The sequence below is a fragment of the Nicotiana attenuata genome, unplaced genomic scaffold, assembly GCF_001879085.1.
Source record: "Nicotiana attenuata strain UT unplaced genomic scaffold, NIATTr2, whole genome shotgun sequence".
Taxonomy (NCBI): domain Eukaryota; kingdom Viridiplantae; phylum Streptophyta; class Magnoliopsida; order Solanales; family Solanaceae; genus Nicotiana; species Nicotiana attenuata.
Window position 1 is genome coordinate 175,454 of NW_017670742.1, and position 19,224 is coordinate 194,677.

General features: G+C 35.7%; 1 protein-coding gene across 1 annotated transcript; it reads left to right on the forward strand.

Annotated features, from left to right (window-relative positions):
* Positions 1-9,946: 9,946 nt before the first annotated feature.
* Positions 9,947-13,604, forward strand: LOC109242873 (probable aquaporin PIP-type pTOM75). The gene is made up of 4 exons (XM_019409752.1): positions 9,947-10,361; positions 11,443-11,738; positions 12,507-12,647; positions 13,341-13,604. The coding sequence occupies exons 1-4, from the start codon at positions 10,028-10,030 to the stop codon at positions 13,434-13,436; spliced, it is 867 nt and encodes a 288-aa protein (XP_019265297.1). The 5' UTR covers positions 9,947-10,027; the 3' UTR covers positions 13,437-13,604.
* The last annotated feature ends 5,620 nt before the right edge of the window (positions 13,605-19,224 follow it).

Consider the following 19,224-nt stretch of genomic DNA (forward strand, 5'->3'; position numbering starts at 1 on the left):
TGGGGTCTGAGGAGGGTAGAGTGTACGCAGGCCTTACCCCTACCCCGGAAGGGTAGAGAGGCTGTTTCCGAGAGACCCTCGGCTCAAGAGAAGATAATAATATCAGAAAAGAACAAACGAATAGATCCATAACGACAAAAGAAAATACAAAACACCGAGTGTGAGGAATAAAAAAGAAAGGAATGTAGCACTGATGATAGGCTATAATTGCATATTTTAGTCGCTTATTACACTCGAATTTACTGCAGTTTAATTGAGTTTGCGCTTTAATCGCTAGTGTTTTGCATTAATTGTGTGTTTTATGCCTTGTAGGTGTGATTCCGAGCTATATAGATGTTATGGAATGAATTTAAGTGATGTGAAGCTTTGAAGTCTGAGTAAAAGCTCAAGGAATTAAGCCGGGATCGTGTTCGGGGGTCAAATTTGATAATTAAGTACGAACGAAGACTTGAGGAGGCATATTTCGCACTGTCTAGTAAAATAGAAATAACTTTTTGCTCAAAACTCCATTTGGGTTCCACAATATATGATTGGAAAGCTAACTCAAAGGGCTACAACTTTCATGTTTTACGTTTTTCCAAATTCCAAACGGAACAGGGTAAAAAACCGCGGTTCCACCGCAACCGCAGCAGGAAGCGAAAATTTCAGGGACTAAAGTGCAAAACATGGGATTTATATCCTAAAATCTATATTAAACAAAGGAGGTCGGCCAAGAACAAGAAGGGAGACATATTTTGGACATAGATTCAACCTAAGGAGGCAAGAACACATTGGGAGCAAGGCGGAGAATTCTTCTACGAGTTTTTCCTTCCTCTTCCTATTTTTCATTGTTGGTTATGACTTTTAGTATTTTAGTTTTACATACTATTATGAATAGCTAATTTGTTATCTAGAGTTTTGATAGAACCTTTTGTAGGATAAATTCTTGTTATGTTTTTATATAATTGAGCCATAGTTTTTCTCTATTTGTTCAACTACGTTTATATTGTGGTTGGTTGAAGAGCTCTCAATTACCTGTGCCTATTTAGTATGCATAACTCGGGAGAGAGTGCATATTTAGGTAATTGTTGAACAACACCACTCCCAGAGTATATGAGGGATCAATAACCGAGGGTTTAAAGGTGGGATTAGGGATAACGAAGCCTTGGGTGCGATCTGGAGTGAGCTGTATTAAAAGCCAGCTAGCATAGCTCGGGAGAGTGCGTCTAGTAAATTGTCGTAATTACTCGGGAGAGATTTACGGTAATAAGAGTGCTCATGATCGGTAGAGAATACTTAGGCGAAATTATAGAAGACATAGCGGGAAGGATTCCGACAATAGGGGAAATCATAACTCTAGACCTCCTTAATCTTTTCTCTAACCCTCAATATCGTTAGTTGTTAATTTACTATTTTAATTTGTTAGTTAATTAGTTAAACACAAGAATCTTAATATCTATAAGTTAGAAATTGTTCAAGCTTGTCTTCTTGGTGATAGTGAACAGTTGTAGCTAAACCTTAGTTCTCTGTGGGATTCGACTCCGGACTTGTAAACCGGATTATATTTGCAGCGACCGCTTAATCCTTTTTATAAGGCATAGTTGGGCGTGATCAAATTTTGGCGCCGTTGCCGGGGAACTAACGCTGTAGTTGTAGGTGTACATATTGCTAGGTTTCAAGTTTGAACTTTTAGTTTGTTTTATTTTTTATTTTTATTTGTTTGTATTTTTTTTTATAACTGTTGATTTGAGAAACATGGCATCTTGTAATTATGGGAATTTAGGTGTAGATAATTCTACTATTGATCTCCATACATATTGTGAAGGAAACCACCCGTGGCAAAATTTTCAAAACGTTCCTAAAAGCGAGTTATGTGCACCAACTCAATCTTATTTGTGGAATGTGTGTGATGTGTGTGGTGGTAAAAATGGTCACCTTCATGGTTGTGCTTATATTTCTTACCTTTCCCAACCCCTTACTTTGATGGTTCTTCTTTTTCTGGTGAAGTTAATAGGAACAAAGAACCTAGGAAGCTAACCTAAAGAAGCTCGAAGATATGTTAAAGTTGCATTTTGGAACAACAGAGTAAATTACTACTGCGGATAGAAAGGCAGGAGGAAACTATTCACAACTTGAAAGTTCACATGAGTCAACTGGTTGAAGTTTTTAATGCTCAACAAGCCAATATTGTGAATAGTATCCAAGAAGAGCGTGAATTAGATACAAAATTGCTGCGCTAGAGGAGGAGGCTAGAGTAGAAACACCAACATCAATCACACTAGATTTTGAGGATGTCGATGTTGTAGAAGAGATACTAGAGTCAACCAAGGATATTGAGGATACATATTTAGTTGACTCTATTGTCATTAGTATTGAGAATGAGATAGTCCCAATGTTCATGTAGTTGAGCGCATTGGTCCTCACTCCAAGCTTTTTTCCACATTGTGTTTAGATGATGATATGGAAATAGAGTCGTCGAGCCATTTGAGGAGTCGAGGAATGAGGAACAAAGTGCTTACATTCCGGAATTCTTCTTGCAGAAAATCGGATTACAACCTCATCTAAAGGCAAGAGTGCAGAATACTACATTATATTTATTGGCCAGCCAGATTCGTTCCACCACCCAGGAGCATGATCATTAGAGCAGAATCAAAACTTGGGGTCCGATTCATAAGTTCAAAGTGGAGGCAGAAAGTGATTCACGTCGTGCCGCGACGTTAAATCAAGCACTTCTTGGGAGGCAACCCAGCTTTATTGCTTTCTTTTATTTATTTTTTTATTTTTTTAATTGTATTATTTTTGTAGTGTCAATTTTTTATTTTCTAGGAGCATGGAAAGCAAAGGTATTGGAAGGATGCATCAGCAAACCAAATGGTTGGAACTAAGTGTGAGGTACCCACACGAAGGACCAAGCTTGGGAGAAGTCTGAGTACCCCATGAACTGCTAGTGCTCCGGCCTTTGGCCTACCAGGGAGTTTCTTTTACCTTCTTGTATGTATGGATATGCATTGGGGACAATGCACAATTTTAAGTGTGGGGTGAGGAGATTGTCTGGGTTGTTTTTCATGCTACATTAGCTGTGTTTTTTTTTTTTAAAAGATTGGACTTTTCCCGACGATGGATCTATTAGACAATTTTCTTGAGGGATTTAAGTCTAAAGAAAAAAACAAAAAGATTTTCTTTGTAGGTAGTGTAATAATTCCCCCTTGGTTTTTCTTTGTGTCGCGGTTCTTTTCCAAGGGTTTTATTTGAACCGGGTGTAGTTAGTTTTTTTTTTGGGAGTAGGAGCCATTGTGTTGTGTTTTGAATTGAAGCAATATCTCTTGACTTTGTTATGCCTTGAGAATAGTGAGTACTTTGGCTGTGACGCTTAGGCTCAGTTTTTGACTCTTGTATAAGTACCTTAAATTGTATGATCTTAAATTTGCTTAACTGCTCTGACTAGGGTGTCTTGATGAATCCAATCCTGAGTGAGTTATGTGCCATGTGTGTGTAAGGTTTTGCATTATTCTGTGCATTGCATTTGATGCCTAGAACTTGCCCTGTGTGTTTGCAAAGCGAAATAGTAGTGTTGTTCAGTCTTGGAAGTGATATAGGCGTTTTCTTGTTGAGCCAGATATGTATATTTTACCCACCTAATTGTTATGTATCGTAGTTAACCTCTTTGAGCCTATAATCCTTTTTCTTTGGCAACCACATTACAAGCCTTACCCATTTGTTTGAATTAACCATCTATTTGAACCTTTTCACCTCTCATGAGCACTTGAATTGTTATGAAATTTGTAAAAGTTAAAGTGTGGGGTGGTTGGTTTGGCTTTTGAGTGGAACTAATTGAATAAGGAGAAAGGTACACTGTTTTGAAAAAGGAAGAGCCACTTGAATTGAAAAAATATATAGTTGGATTGTTGTGAAAAAAAAAAATTCTTGATAAGTGGTGGCTCTTGACGTAAGTGTGCTTAAAGAAGTATGGGGTAATATAAATTGATGTGAAGGTGGAGTTTTGGTTTGACATAAGTATGGGGTTGAATGTTAAAGTATATGTATTAAAGTGCTTAGGGAGGTGTAGTCACTCTTATATCTAAATGTATCCTACCCGTCCCGTAGCCTACATTACAACCAAATAAAGTCCTAATTGATCCAAGATTGAATGAGCTCGATTAGTGGAGTAGTACACTAAGGGCAAGCTTATGGTGTACCTTTTGTGGCATATGAATGTTATTTCTGAGAGTGAGTGAATTCTTTCTATCTTGAGTTCCTAAGTGTTCTTAAATTTTATTGTGTGGAACTACTCTCTTTTGTTGTGTGAGGGCACTTGATTCATGAAGGAAAGGTAATGTCAGCGACCTCTATATTAGAGTAAGTGGGTGAGTTGTGAATAACGTGTGGTACTTGTGAGTCAAATCTTGAGGTGAAGATGTTACGCTTTTGTGCTTAGTCTATTTTAAATACTTTTGGTGTGATGAGTTAGGAGAATTGTTTAAAAAGGTCGTGTCTATAAAAAAGTGTAGTTTGATTGCTCGAGGACGAGAAATGGTTTAAGTGTGGGGTGTTGATGATAGGCTATAATTTCATATTTTAGTCGCTTATTACACTCGAATTTACTGCACTTTAGTTGAGTTTGCGCTTTAATCGCTAGTGTTTTGCACTTAAATTGTGTATTTTATGCCTTGTAGGTGTGATTCCGAGCTATATAGATGTTATGGAATGAATTTAAGTGATTTTAAGCTTTGAAGTCTGAGTAAAAGCTCAAGGAATTAAGTCGGGATCGTGTTCGGGGGTCAAATTTGATAATTAAGTACGAACTAAGACTTGAGGAGGCATATTGCGCACTGTCTAGTAAAATAGACATAACTTTTTGCTCAGAACTCCATTTGGGCTCCACAATATATGGTTGGAAAGCTAATTTAAAGGGCTATAACTTTCATGTTTTACGTTTTTCCAAATTCCAAACGGAAGAGGGTAAAAAACGCGGTCGAAACCGCGACCGCGGAACTGACCGCGGCAGAAATCAGAGAGCTTGTCTGGCCGCGGTCCTACCGCGTTTTGACCGCGGCCGCGCCCCTCCAGGCGTCAAAAAGAAGTCCTATTTCGCCCGGACAAGTTTATTTCGGCCCTAAACTATTCCAACTTGTATAAAAGGGGTCCTAAACCTATTTTGAAGGAGGGGGACATATTTTGAGACATAGATTCGACCTAGGAGGCAAGAACACATTGGGAGCAAGGCGGAGAATTCTTCTACGAGTTTTTCCTTCCTCTTCCTATTTTTCATTGTTGGTTATGACTTTTAGTATTGTAGTTTTACATACTATTATGAATAGCTAATTTGTTATCTAGAGTTTTGATAGAACCTTTTGTAGGATAAATTCTTGTTATGTTTTTATATAATTGAGCCATAGCTTTTCTCTATTTGTTCAACTACGTTTATATTGTGGTTGGTTGAAGAGCTCTCAATTACCTGTGCCTATTTAGTATGCATAACTCGGGAGAGAGTGCATATTTAGGTAATTGTTGAACAACACCACTCCCAGAGTATATGAGGGATCAATAACCGAGGGTTTAAAGGTGGGATTAGGGATAACGAAGCCTTGGGTGCGATCTGGAGTGAGCTGTATTAAAAGCCAGCTAGCTTAGCTCGGGAGAGTGCGTCTAGTAAATTGTCGTAATTACTCGGGAGAGATTTACGGTAATAAGAGTGCTCATGATCGGTAGAGAATACTTAGGCGAAATTATAGAAGACATAGCGGGAAGGATTCCGACAATAGGGGAAATCATAGCTCTAGACCTCCTTAATCTTTTCTCTAACCCTCAGTATCGTTAGTTGTTAATTTACTATTTTAATTTGTTAGTTAATTAGTTAAACACAAGAATCTTAATATCTATAAGTTAGGAATTGTTCAAGCTTGTCTTCTTGGTGATAGTAAACAGCTGTAGCTAAACCTTAGTTCTCTGTGGGATTCGACTCCGAACTTATAAACCGGATTATATTTGCAGCGACCGCTTAGTCCTTTTTATAAGGAATAGTTGGACGTGATCAAGCACAAACCAAAATTTTGTTGGCATGGATTTTCTTATTACTTAGGAAAAATTATGGCCACATATTTCGTCTATGAAAATACTAGTGATTAAGACGTGAACTATTATCATCATCCATTATAATTAGCATCATCATTGTTATTACTATTATATTCATTATCGAAAACCCATTAAGAGTTGCCAGTAAAATAAATAATAAACCCAATAAAGGGGTTCCTATTCTCATATTTTCTAGCTTATAATAATTTCCATCTTATAAAATTCGATAATGAATTTTTTTTTTTTAAATTTGTTCTTTCTGTTTTTCTGTGGAACATAATTGATTGGTCGGTTTGATTAGGGCGGTTCTGCTGACCCATTATCGAAATTTACTAATGATGTGTTACGTAATTAGTCGATAATTAATGGTCTTGATAAGGTTTGGGCGGTTTATTTATATGTATTATAGATTGAATAATTAATCTTTTTTTTTTAAATTTTTAATCTATTGTTTGTTTTCCTGTTTTTATCTCCTTAAAGGAAAGGACAAGAGTACTTCACACACAGTGTTGAAATTACATGAAAATTTATTTAAATATAACCCGTACACCGTGTGAAAATAGCATGGGCTAACCGGTTTTCGGACTGGTAATTGAAAAATAATCAGCATTCGGTAAAGTCATTTAAAAGTCACTATATTACGTTGAACTCTAGCACATTATGAAATACCAATAAATTATGCTGGAATCTCATATGTAGGGGTGTTCATAAAAACCCGAAAAACCGAACCAAACAGAAAACCAAACCAAACCGACCAAAAAAACCGATACTTTTTGGTTTGGTTTGGTTTTGGTTTTGAATTTTAAAAACCGATCAAATTTGGTTTGGTTTTGGTTTTAATCAGAAAAAAACCGAACCAAACCGACTATAGGAGTAGCTATTTCAAATTTATTATTACACCTATGTATATTGTTATACAAAGTTTCAAAAAATTTATGGTAAATGTTAATAGTTTGCACTTTTAATATAGTTCTTTACCTTTACATTCTAGTTTGATTGGTAGTTTTCTTTTGTTTAGTGTAAGAATCCATTTCGTGTTAAAAATAACATATTTTTAATTGAGTCCTTAAATTATTCATCACTATTTGATTCAATTATATCATCAATATATCTTGGTAAATAATAGATTTCTCAAAGGGCAATTGATTTGATAGTGTTACATTGAACATGTGGTCGCCGAAATATGTGTTTGGTAGTGTATGTCTTATGTTTAAGAAAAAACCGACAAATAACTGAAAAATCCGAAAAACCGACATAAACCGAATCGAGAAAAATCGACTTAATTGGTTTAGTTTGGTTCTAATATTTGAAAAACCGACTTACTTATTTTGGTTGCTTTTTAGGGAAAAACCGATCCAAACCGAACCATGAACACCCCTACTCATATGTAAAAATTTGCACTCCAACATATTATGCTGGAACTTTTCTAGATTAAGTGTTTTTGTTCCGATTTTATTTCTGCATAAAAAAGCAGTTAAATTTTAATTACTTTTAAAACTCTAGCTAACTTTCGAATGGTAAATCAGACTAAAATTAGAAATAGCCTGTTTATAAATTTTATCCAGTTAAAAAGAATTTTATACATGCTCAATATAATAGGAGTAATTAGTTTCAAAGATTACCAATAATCATTTTAAGTTACTGGCACATGGTTAATTAATTTAAACATCTATTTGTAACTAATTTTTAATTACTTATCTCTAACAACTCTGAAAGGACATGTACCAACTCCACATAAAGAAAACTGGGTTTTAGTGTTTGACATTTGAGCTTTATTACATTGCTCAGCTAAGCAGCATTTATATAAAAACTTCATTTTGTGTAAGTTTTGCTACTTTGATTTATCTTTTTAAAAAAAAAAATTGAATAAACAAAACTTAGTTAAGTTCAAAAAATTAATTATATCCAATTCGAACCTCATTCTTACAGTTGACTTTACGGATTAGTCTCACTTTACATGAAAGTAATATTGCTTCATCATCGGGTTCCAAACCGATAATAAAGAAGTTTTTGATAGAGAGCGATTTACTTTATTCATTGATAATTTGAATTAGTAGGGCTAGCGAGTTTTCGAAACCGGATGGTTGAGCCAATTTTTTTTTTTTGCTCCATATGTTTCTTATTTTATCATTTTCCTTCCAAAATATCATTACATTTATGATAAACATAAAAGTTAAAAGTTTAACCAAATACTAGAACAATCTTTTGAGCCAAATAGAAATACTCCTAGTAAATCATGACTATTTTGAGAATATGAGGGAGGTTTATTTAAAAAGAAAAAAAAAAGAAAGAAAGTTATGCAATCATTATCTAATAGCTAATCAATTTCAAATTTTTATTGCTTAGCTGGCCACATTCACAGAATTATTTGAAGATTAGGTGAATAATTTGGGCTAGACCAGCTAATGAAGTTTAATTAAATAAATAATGAGACTCTTTAAAAGATAAGAACAAGAAATAAAACCAGACAAGAATATATCTGCCAACTCCTTCCCCTCTGGTGCCCTTTAATTACTTTCTCTACTAAATAATGTTGATAATAATATCATTAACTAAATAATTTGTTTCAGAAATTACACTAATGAAGTAACATTTTTTTTGTTGTTTGACTCATTTTATATGACAAAATTCTCATTTCAAGAATCAGATATTTTGTAGTATTTGATAATTACTTCTGTAGAAATTATTAATTTTTTTTTTAACAATCAGTCATGTAAACGTCATTTTAAATTAAGTGAAACTTATTATATAAATCAATGATATAAACATTTAAAACAAAAATTATAATTTGTGTTCTCTCTTTCCCACAATGATTGATAGTATTTTTACTTTGCGACTTCTTTTACAGCTAAAATATCAAAAAAATTAAAAAAAAAAAGAAAATTATCTTTTAAAAAGTTGGTTAAAGTATGGTGTTTATAAATTTCTAAATATACACATTTTATTTCCAAAAGCTTAAGAAATTATTATCCAAAATCAAATGAAACATTAGATGTGATGACTGTCATATGTTCTAATCCGTTATTCTGTTTTAGACAACTACTAATATTTTTACATCATTTCTAAACATTTATCTCGTATTACATTATAGAAATATAAATAAATGGATGCTCAATTCATGTCAAATTATGTCAATTTTTTGTTCATTTGATCTCCGGTGTTTGCATTGGAGCTTCCACTAATCCAAATTCGCATTCATAAAGCCCATTTAAGGAAAAGTTTCCTGTCATAATTTTTTTCATACCTAAAGTTCCAACTAAACTTTTGATTAAAAGCGAAAAAATTCTATCCATCCTACTACAACCATCGATAGTTATCAAATTATATCATTATTTTGTTGAAGAATTAACTTTTATAGCTGCTCACCAAATCACTTATACTAAAAATAACCGGCGGATATATATAATATATGTATGCAACTGTATATAATTAGTGTATAATCTATATATACCGATTTAAAAAACATTTGTTACTTATTAAATTACTCGCTCTTACTAATTTATGTGAACCTATTTGAATGTGCACACGATTTAAAAAAATAAAGACCTTTAAAATCTGTGATCCTAAATAAGTCATAATATTTGTGTGGCTATAGTTCTTTAGAAACATGTGGGGTTAAACATGCCAAATTATTTGTGCGACTATAAAAAATTTTCAGTGATGGTAAAATTGAAAGCTTTGATTTATTTTTAAATTTTAAAAAAATTATTCTTTTTTGGACGGACCAAGAAGGAAATAAATTCAAGAATACTTAAACAAATGGAGGGAGTATGTCATTATTTTGTTTTCACAAGGAGATGGAGTAAAAAAGAAAAAAGAAACTTTTGGCACATTTTTCATTTATCAAATAATGACTTCTCCACTATAAAAACACACAAACACTTTCTTTTCTCAGTACCTAACTTGCTTTTCTTGGCAATCCTCAAAGAGAAAAAAGAAAAAAAGGAAACCTTAGTGTGTGTCTGTGTGTAAAAAAATGGCACAAAACAAAGAAGAAGATGTGAATCTTGGAGCAAACAAATACAGAGAAACACAACCCTTAGGAACAGCAGCACAAACAGAAAATAAAGATTATGTTGAACCACCACCAGCACCATTATTTGAACCTGGTGAATTATCATCTTGGTCATTTTACAGAGCTGGAATTGCTGAATTTATGGCCACTTTCTTGTTTTTGTACATTACAATCTTGACTGTAATGGGACTTAAAAGATCAGATAGTTTGTGTTCTTCTGTTGGTATTCAAGGTGTTGCTTGGGCTTTTGGTGGTATGATCTTTGCTCTTGTTTACTGTACTGCTGGTATCTCAGGTCAGTTACATTACTCTAAATTTTTTTTTTTTTTTTGTGTATCATATTTTTATTGTTGTTCCCTATCTTTTAGTTTGCTGGTTAATTGCCTGTGCTTCATCCTAATTTTGGCAATTTATGAATTCTTGAATACAATAAGTATTCAGTCTTTGTTTTGGTGGAAGGGGAGTCTTGGCGCAACGGTAAAGTTGTGTCTGTGTGACCTATAGGTCAAGGGTTCGAGCCGTGGAATCAGCCATTGATGCTTGCATTAGGTAGGCTACCTACGTCACACCCACTTGGGTGCAACCCTTCCCCGGATCCTACGTAAACGCGGGATACTTTATGCACTGGGCTGCCCTTCCGGCAGTCTTTGTTTTTGTGTATCATGGGTAATTCTCTATGTAATTTTGTGACTGATTTTCATTGTTCTTCTTTAGCTTAGTTTATTTTGGTTATTTATGCTTCATTCTATTTTTGGCAAATAATTTAATGGATTTTTTCAATATATACCCAAAAAAAAAAAAAAATTCAGTTTTCATAGTTTTTGTATATCATGTAGTAAAAATGTGATTTGTGTGTATCATGGGTTATTCTCTATGTAATTTTGTGACTGATTTTCATTGTTTTCCTTTCTTTAGCTTAGTGCAATTTAGCTTGTTGGTTACTTCTTATGTTTCATCCTATTTTTGGCAACTAGTTTTATGAATTCTTGAATACATACCCACACAAAAATTTCAGCTTTCTTTGTTTTTGGAGCCCAAAAGTTGTTCTTGAGTCTGTTATTTTCCAACTTCTCACCCAAAATATGGACTATTTACCTTCTTTGATTTATATATTGCTTCAAGATCCAGCCTTTCTTCAGAAGTGATTCAAGATTTAGAATAGGTGGGGTTGCCCCGTGTAACCTATAAGTCACGGGTTCTAGCACGGAAGCAGCCAATAATGCTTGCATTAGGGTAGGGTGTCTACAACACACCCCTTGGGGTGCGGGCCATCGAATACGGGGTGCTTTGTACACCAGGCCGCCCTTTTTTTGCCGTCTTTTTTCACTTATCTTTTTAGTTTCAAGAACTGACTCTCTATTTTTGTACTGAAACAGGAGGCCACATTAATCCAGCTGTGACCTTTGGTCTGTTCTTAGCAAGGAAACTTTCTTTAACCAGGGCAGTTTTCTACATGGTAATGCAATGCCTTGGTGCAATATGTGGTGCTGGTGTTGTTAAAGGTTTCATGAAAGGTCCATACCAAAGACTTGGTGGTGGTGCTAATGTGGTTAACCCTGGCTATACTAAAGGTGATGGACTTGGTGCTGAAATTATTGGTACTTTTGTTCTTGTTTACACTGTTTTCTCTGCTACTGATGCCAAGAGAAATGCCAGAGATTCACATGTCCCTGTAAGTGCCCTCTTGTCCTACCAATAACTTTACTTTTGTTTTTTTAATTCAGTTTTTTTTTTTTTTACTGATAATATGTTGGATCATCCGTATCCGGGGATCCTTGGCGTAACTGGTAAAGTTGTTGTCATGTGATCAGAAGGTTACGGGTTCGAGCCGTAGAAACAACCTCTTGCAGAAATGCAGGGTAAGGCTGCGTAAAATAGACCCTTGTGGTCCGGCCCTTCCCCGGACTTCGCGCATAGCAGGAGCTTAGTGTACCGGACTGCCCTTTAATACGTTGGATCATCATACTATCTGTAGTAAGTTGTAACTAGTAAGAGGAGACAATTTGGATGCAAATTCTGCAATGATTTCTCTTGTCTTTTCCTCTTTTTGAGATTTTGGTTGAGTAGAATGAGTGAACATCTTTGGTCTAAAGGGCAGCCCGGCGTACAAGGCATCCCATGTTCATGCATGATCCGAGGAAGAGCCGCACCTCAAGGGGGGTGATGTCGACAGCCTACCCTAATGCAAGCATTAGTGGCTGCTTCCATGGCTCGAACCTATAGGTTACATGAGACAATTTTACAATTGCTCCAAGGCTCCCCTTCCATGCCTTTGGTCTAGAAAAAGAATGCTCATACTAGCATGTGCTATTGAGGTTTGCTGAGAGCTCTAAAATGAGATAACAAATGCATAAAATTCCAACTTGTTTCGGATTGAGGCGTAGTTACTGTTGTTTGAAGAGTAAAGAACTGCATTCCTAACTTTCATACATTCTTACAGATTTTGGCACCTCTTCCTATTGGATTTGCTGTGTTCTTGGTTCATTTGGCCACCATCCCAATTACTGGAACTGGCATCAACCCTGCCAGGAGTCTTGGAGCTGCTATTATCTTCAACAATAAACAGGCATGGGATGACCATGTAAGCCCTTCAACTTACACATGCATGTGATGATCATGTTTCATTTTTTTTAATAACCGAGAAATTCCCGAGTGCCAGCTGGCGCAAGGTTTGAAATTTAGTAGATAATGAGTTTGCTCCTTTACCCTTCTCCACTTGAACACCAAGCTTTGTCTGCGGCCAGATTCATACTCGTGACATGCGCCTAATGCGCACATCACGTATTACGCTCTTATCACTGAACCAAAGCCCCAACAACTTCCATTTTTATTATTGATAATCAAGAAATTTTCGAGGGCTAGCTAGGGCACGGGTCGAAATTCGGTGGATAATGAGCCTTCCCTTCTATCAGAGGCGGATCTAGGATTTAATGTTTACGGGTTCCTGCAATAACCTCAAGTTAATTTTCAATAGTAACTAGGTTCACATTAAAACTTTTATAGATATTGAGTAAATTTTTCGAACACATTTATACTGTTGGGACAAAAGGTACTGGGTTCGCGTGAACCCGTAGATCGCAAGGTGGATCCGCCCCTGCTTCTATCCTTCTCCACTTAAATACCAAGCTTTTGTCCATAGCCTGGTTCGAACTCGTGACATGCGCCTAATTCATATATCACGTGTTGTACTGGTACCGCTGAACTAAAGCCCCGGCGTCTTTCACTTCTTTGTTTTCATAGCTAACAATGTGCTTCTTTTTCCTGATATTTTCAGTGGATCTTCTGGGTTGGACCATTCATTGGAGCTGCTCTTGCTGCAGTTTACCACCAGATTATTATCAGAGCCATTCCATTCAAGACCAAGGCTTAAGATTCTTCTGCCATTTGCCTTTTCAAGATTCTGTATCCCATTTTCTTTATCTTTCTTGTGTCTGCAAATGTGTATTTTTCTTCTATTCAGATGTCAATTTATGTGAATAAATTATCAAGTTGTATGTAAAAGCTTTATCAATGAAGGGATTTCTATTTTTGTTCTTTTCCTTCCCCTCCCTCAGGAAATATTAATTATATTCTATTGAATTATATTATGTGTCGCGAATAGGTTCTACTTTATATTCAAAAAGTGAGATACCGACATTCATAAGAGGAACAAATATATCATTCCAAATTATTTCCAATATTGCATTGTGCAACAATAGGGTGTCAAACAGGCGGGTCGGATATGAGAAGACGGGTCAAAATGAACAAGATTAAAGAATTTTTAAGGTTAGTTTATTTCTTGGGAAAATTTCACATTAGAACAACTGGGCTCCATACTTTTTAATTTTATAGCCCATATTTCAATTTACAACCAACTAGCCCATAAATAATAGGCTAAGATTCAACATCCAACTCCAATAGGTTCTTAAAATTACTATTTAATTTTTAAAAAAGATTCCTCAAGCTTTTAAATTACTTTTCGAATCAGTAATTGTGACTCAAATATTAATTCAACAAACCAACTTCATTTGGGTGGTGAAAATTAGATTTTTAACAAGCTTAAATATGTGGGTTTAAATTTCGAATTTGATTTTATGAAAAATTTGGGGTGGGTGTTATTTAGACTTGTTAGAAATAGTATAAGGAGGTTGTATATAAAATTTGAAGTCATTTAATGGAGATTTGGACTGGTTTTGAATAAGAATTGTAACTGAAAATCGTGGAAGAAGTTCGTCTACAGACGCTTGTATAAAGGTGTATAAAAGTGTATAACAGTGTATAAGGTGTGTTTCTACACTCATATACAATATTATACAAGATTATACATAATTATACAAAAAACTGACTTCGTCTTCTTTCTTGCGTCTTTTCTGAAATTTAATTCAAATCTTGCTCAAATCTACTCCAAATCACTTCAAATTTAAATTTTGTACTCCTTTTGATATTTTCAATCAATTGGAACAATACCCAATCCAAACAACTAACAAATTCAAAACAACCCATTTTCAAAAGCAAAACTTTGAATGATCTTCAATGGTGGACTTCTACTCTTCAATTTTCTTTCATTACAAGCAGGTGACACAAGAGGAGAAGCAGAAAATACACGGTCCTTTCGGCCCACATCAATTTGCCAGTCTTAGTGTGGAATTTTTACCTCATATAGCAAAGGTTAACACCTTATTTATTTTAAATAAATATCATTTAAAAAAATTATATTCTATAGATACCTTTTAAAGTTTATAGCAAAATATTTAATTTTGATTACCTCCTAGCCCTAAGCCACTAAATACGCTAATCAGTTACACTATTTTCTTTCTCTCTCTACTTTGATACATCCCATTGTAAAACATAACCCTTTATCTTAGTACCCTCCAAAATTTCACTACACTTATCAATTGCGAACAGTCTCCTCGTCGGAAAATTCTTCGGCTAAATTCATCGGATCTTCACCGGCAGGCAAGCAAAAAATCACAACCCAAGAAAACTAGATAAGTTCAAACGGAAATGTGCTCTACGGAGTCCACTCTCAGACAATTTGGTTCTAATTACAAGGAGATTGGCTGGCCTAAGTCAGAATCCTATGGAGAATGTCTTGTTCACCTGCTTCTCGAGTGTATGTTTATCCCTTCACTCCCACGTCATTCAAGGCTTGTTTGTATAATCATGGGTTCTTTATCCCTATGGAGTGTATTGTTTAGATCTCTCATTCTTTCAGATGGAGGATCGAAATCAAAGCAACGGCCATGGAAATCAAGCCCTAGGAGTGGAAAGGCCTCATCGAAATCGACGACGTTCTGATCGAGTAGTCCAGCATGAAATCCTCCGTTACAAAGTTTTCGAACCAATTCTCCTCTTAGGCCGCCACAGATTCGCCGGAGCGGCTTGATGTATTTCATTGTATTCATTGTCTTTTTTTTCATTGTAATTCAATGTATCTCGCTGTATTCCGTGTATTTCATTGTATTCAATGTCTTTTTTTCATTGTATTTCAATGTATCCCGCTGTATTCTATGTATTCATATATTTTTTCAATTAATATAATTTATGTATTCAGATGTATTATATAATTTCTCTGAAGATTGCTATGTTTTTGGGGTTTTTCCAGTTGAGAATCTTTTTTATAACCGAAAATACAAATTTTGTGTGTTATAATTGAGTTTGTTGAGTTATAATAGTAGTCTATTATGTTAATTGATACACTTTATGTTTAAAAACAGTGTAATCCCCTGTTTCACGCCGTGAATACAGTCGAATACAGTAATCTATCCAACTGTAATCCCATGTTTCACGCCATGAATACAGTCGAATACACTCGAATACAACAACTGATTAGCTGGATTTCCCTGATTCACGCTTATTTTTGCTACTGTATTCATGAATACAATAGCTTAAATACATCAAATATATAATATAACCACATAAAAGATATCTATAATCCGTAATTTAACAAATGGTATCTATAGATGGCTAATTACTACTAAAAGATAGTGCTTTATGAAAATTTCTCAATAAAATCCTTAGAAAATTATCCTTTCCGGATAATATTAGACTCGAATCTAACGGTTGTTCATAAAATTTCAGTTTGCTCACATAATATTAGACTGTGATCTAACATTTATAATAACTATAAGAAAATTTACACTATGGTCTAACATTCTCAAAAAAGAATCTTTAGACCGTGGCTTAGAATTTTCTTGTGACAATTTTAATTTATTCAAAAAAATCTTTAGACTGTGTTGAAGGCTAAAGTCAAGCCGTAATAAAAGGTCTTAAACTTGTTTAATAATTTTAGATATTTTTTCGAAGCTTACTTTTTACTTTTTGAGATGCAATTTAATTTTGACGATGTAGCCAACCTATATAATCTTAGTTGAAACACTACTAACATCTGATAAGAATTTATTAGTTTAATTTTGAATTATTCTTTCCCGCAAGACCGTCAACGTAACTCTCCCAAAATAACAATCATGCGAAAATAGTATTTACAAAGATGATAAACGAATAAACTATAGCTTTTACGATACAATTAACTTGAAGCGTACCTACAAAGACCTTAAAAAAAATATCTTACAAAGTTAGAGTAGTAAATAAAATCTATTCAAGTTGGAGTAAGAAGAACTAGAAAGTAACTGCAGCAATTACCTTTCACTTTCCTTTGAATTTTCTCAACCAACTCGAAAAAAAGACAACATAAAATATAAAACTATGTGATTAGCTATTGGTGACAATGTAGCAATAGATGGTTGAAAAAAATTCTTAATAATAAATACATAAATATCTAATTTATAGTATATAAGAAGAGTAGCTTTTTGGGCTCTGGTGATTTAAAACCACAACAACAACTCAAGTAGAATTCTACTAGTGGGGTCTGGGGAGGGTAAAGTGTACGTAGATCTTACCCCTACCTCGAAGGGATAGAGAGGCTATTTTCCGGAGACCCTCGACTCAAAGACAATAGATCCGCCACAACAACAGAAATCAGAAAAATAGTATCAGCATCGTAAAATACATTAAATAATTGGAAATGCCAAAATATGAAAGACAACAAAAATGTGAAACACAACAAAAATCGCTAGCAGTCCTAGACAAAACACTATCAGACTAGCCGGCGCAGTGAGGAGAAACACTCGGCTACCCCCTAACCTACAACCCTAATGCTCGACCTCCATACCTTCCGATCAAGGGCCATGTCCTCGAAAATCTGAAGTTGCACCATGTCCTGCATGATCACCTCGCCCCAATACATCTTAGGCCGCCCTCTAACCCTCCTCGTACCTGCCAGAGCCAACTGCTCACACCTCCTAACCGGAGCATCTAGGCTCCTCCTCGGCACGTACCCGAATCATCTAAGGCTCGTTTCCCGCATCTTGTCATCCACGGGACCCACATCATCTCCCGAATATCCTCATTCCTAATCTTATCCATCCTAGTGTGCCCGCTCATCCATCTCAACATCTCATTTTTGCTACACTCATCTTGTGGATATGTGAAATCTTGACTGGCCAACACTCAGCCCCATACAATATAGCCGGTCTAACCACCGCTCTGTAGAATTTACCTTTAAGTTTTGGTGCACATTTTTGTCACACATGACTCCAGACGCTAACCTCCATTTCATCCACCCCACCCCGATACGGTGCGTGACATTCCCGTCGATCTCACCATCCCCTGGATAATAGACCCTAGGTACTTGAAACTCCCTCTCTTAGGGATGACTTGTGAGTCAAGCCTCACTTCCACATCCGCTTCCCCCGACACGTCGCTGAACTTACACTCCAAATATTTCGTCTTGGTGCTACTCAACTTGAAACCTTTAGACTCCAGGGCCTGTCTCCATACCTTTAGTCTCTCGTTAACGGTGCCTCGCGTCTCATCACTCAGAACTATATCATTAGCGAACAAAATACACCAAGGCACGTACCCTTGAATGTGGCGTGTCAGTGCGTCCATCGCCAGGGCAAATAAGAACGGGCTGAGGGCAGATCCTTAGTGTAACCCCATAACCACCGAAAAAGGCTCTGAGTCACCTCCCACAGTCCTAACCTGAGTCTCCATCATACATATCTTTTATCGCCCTAATATAAGCTACTGGTACACCTTTCACCTCCAGGCATCTCCAAAGAACGTCCCTAGGGGTCTTGTCATAAGCCTTCTCTAGGTCAATAAACACCATGTGCAAATCCCTCTTCCTATCTCTGTACTGTTCCACCAACCTTCTAATAAGGTGGATAACTTCCGTAGTAGAACGACCCATCATGAACCTGAACTGATTCTCTGATATAGACACCGCCATCCTTACCCTCCTTCTACCACCCTCTCCCAAACTTTCATGGTATGACTCAGTAACTCGTTACCCCCATAGTTGTTACACTTCTGGATATCACCTTTGTTCTTGTATAGCGGAATTATCGTACTCCACCTCCACTCATCTGGCATCCTCTTCGTCCTGAAAATAATACTGATGATGTTATAAATGTCAATACCACACAAGAGGGGGGGGGGTGATTTGTGTGGTACCTAATTTTCGCGTTAGAAGAACCTGGTTCTTCTAAGTGTTCTAACTACAGCAGTTTGCGGAATAATAAATACTGAAAGTAAAGTGCACAGAGATTTTTACGTGAAAAACACCTGGCTCAAAAGATGAAAAAATCACGGCCTACTACTCAGTAGGATTTTCCCAAACTCCACTAAAATCACTGAGCCAAAAACTGCATTTACAAAACTCTTTGTAAACCTAAGGATTAACTCTAATCCCAGTGTAGCACACAGCCTCAACTGTTGCGATACTTTCAAGTTAACTCTAACTTGAATACTCAGAGTACCTAATACAATTGCTTCTAAGAAAGCTGAAAGGTACAATATGAAAACCTACTACAATTGAACTAGACTTAGAATAAACACAATGATGAAACTGGTTCTTCTATCTTAGTTCATGTAGCTTCAGACGTGCACACTTGTATCTCGCATATGTTGCTTGCAAAATCAGACTTGATCTTTTTGCTCTCAAATATGCTTAACTTCTGCTTATGGGAACTTGATCCGTTTTTGCTCTAAAATATGCTTAACTTCTGTTATGTGCAGTTCACCTGTAAAAGAGAAACAAATCTGTTATATTTATAAAAATTAGTAATCAGAGTTTGATAAGAACTTCGAAATTGTGGATTCCTTTGACAATTTCG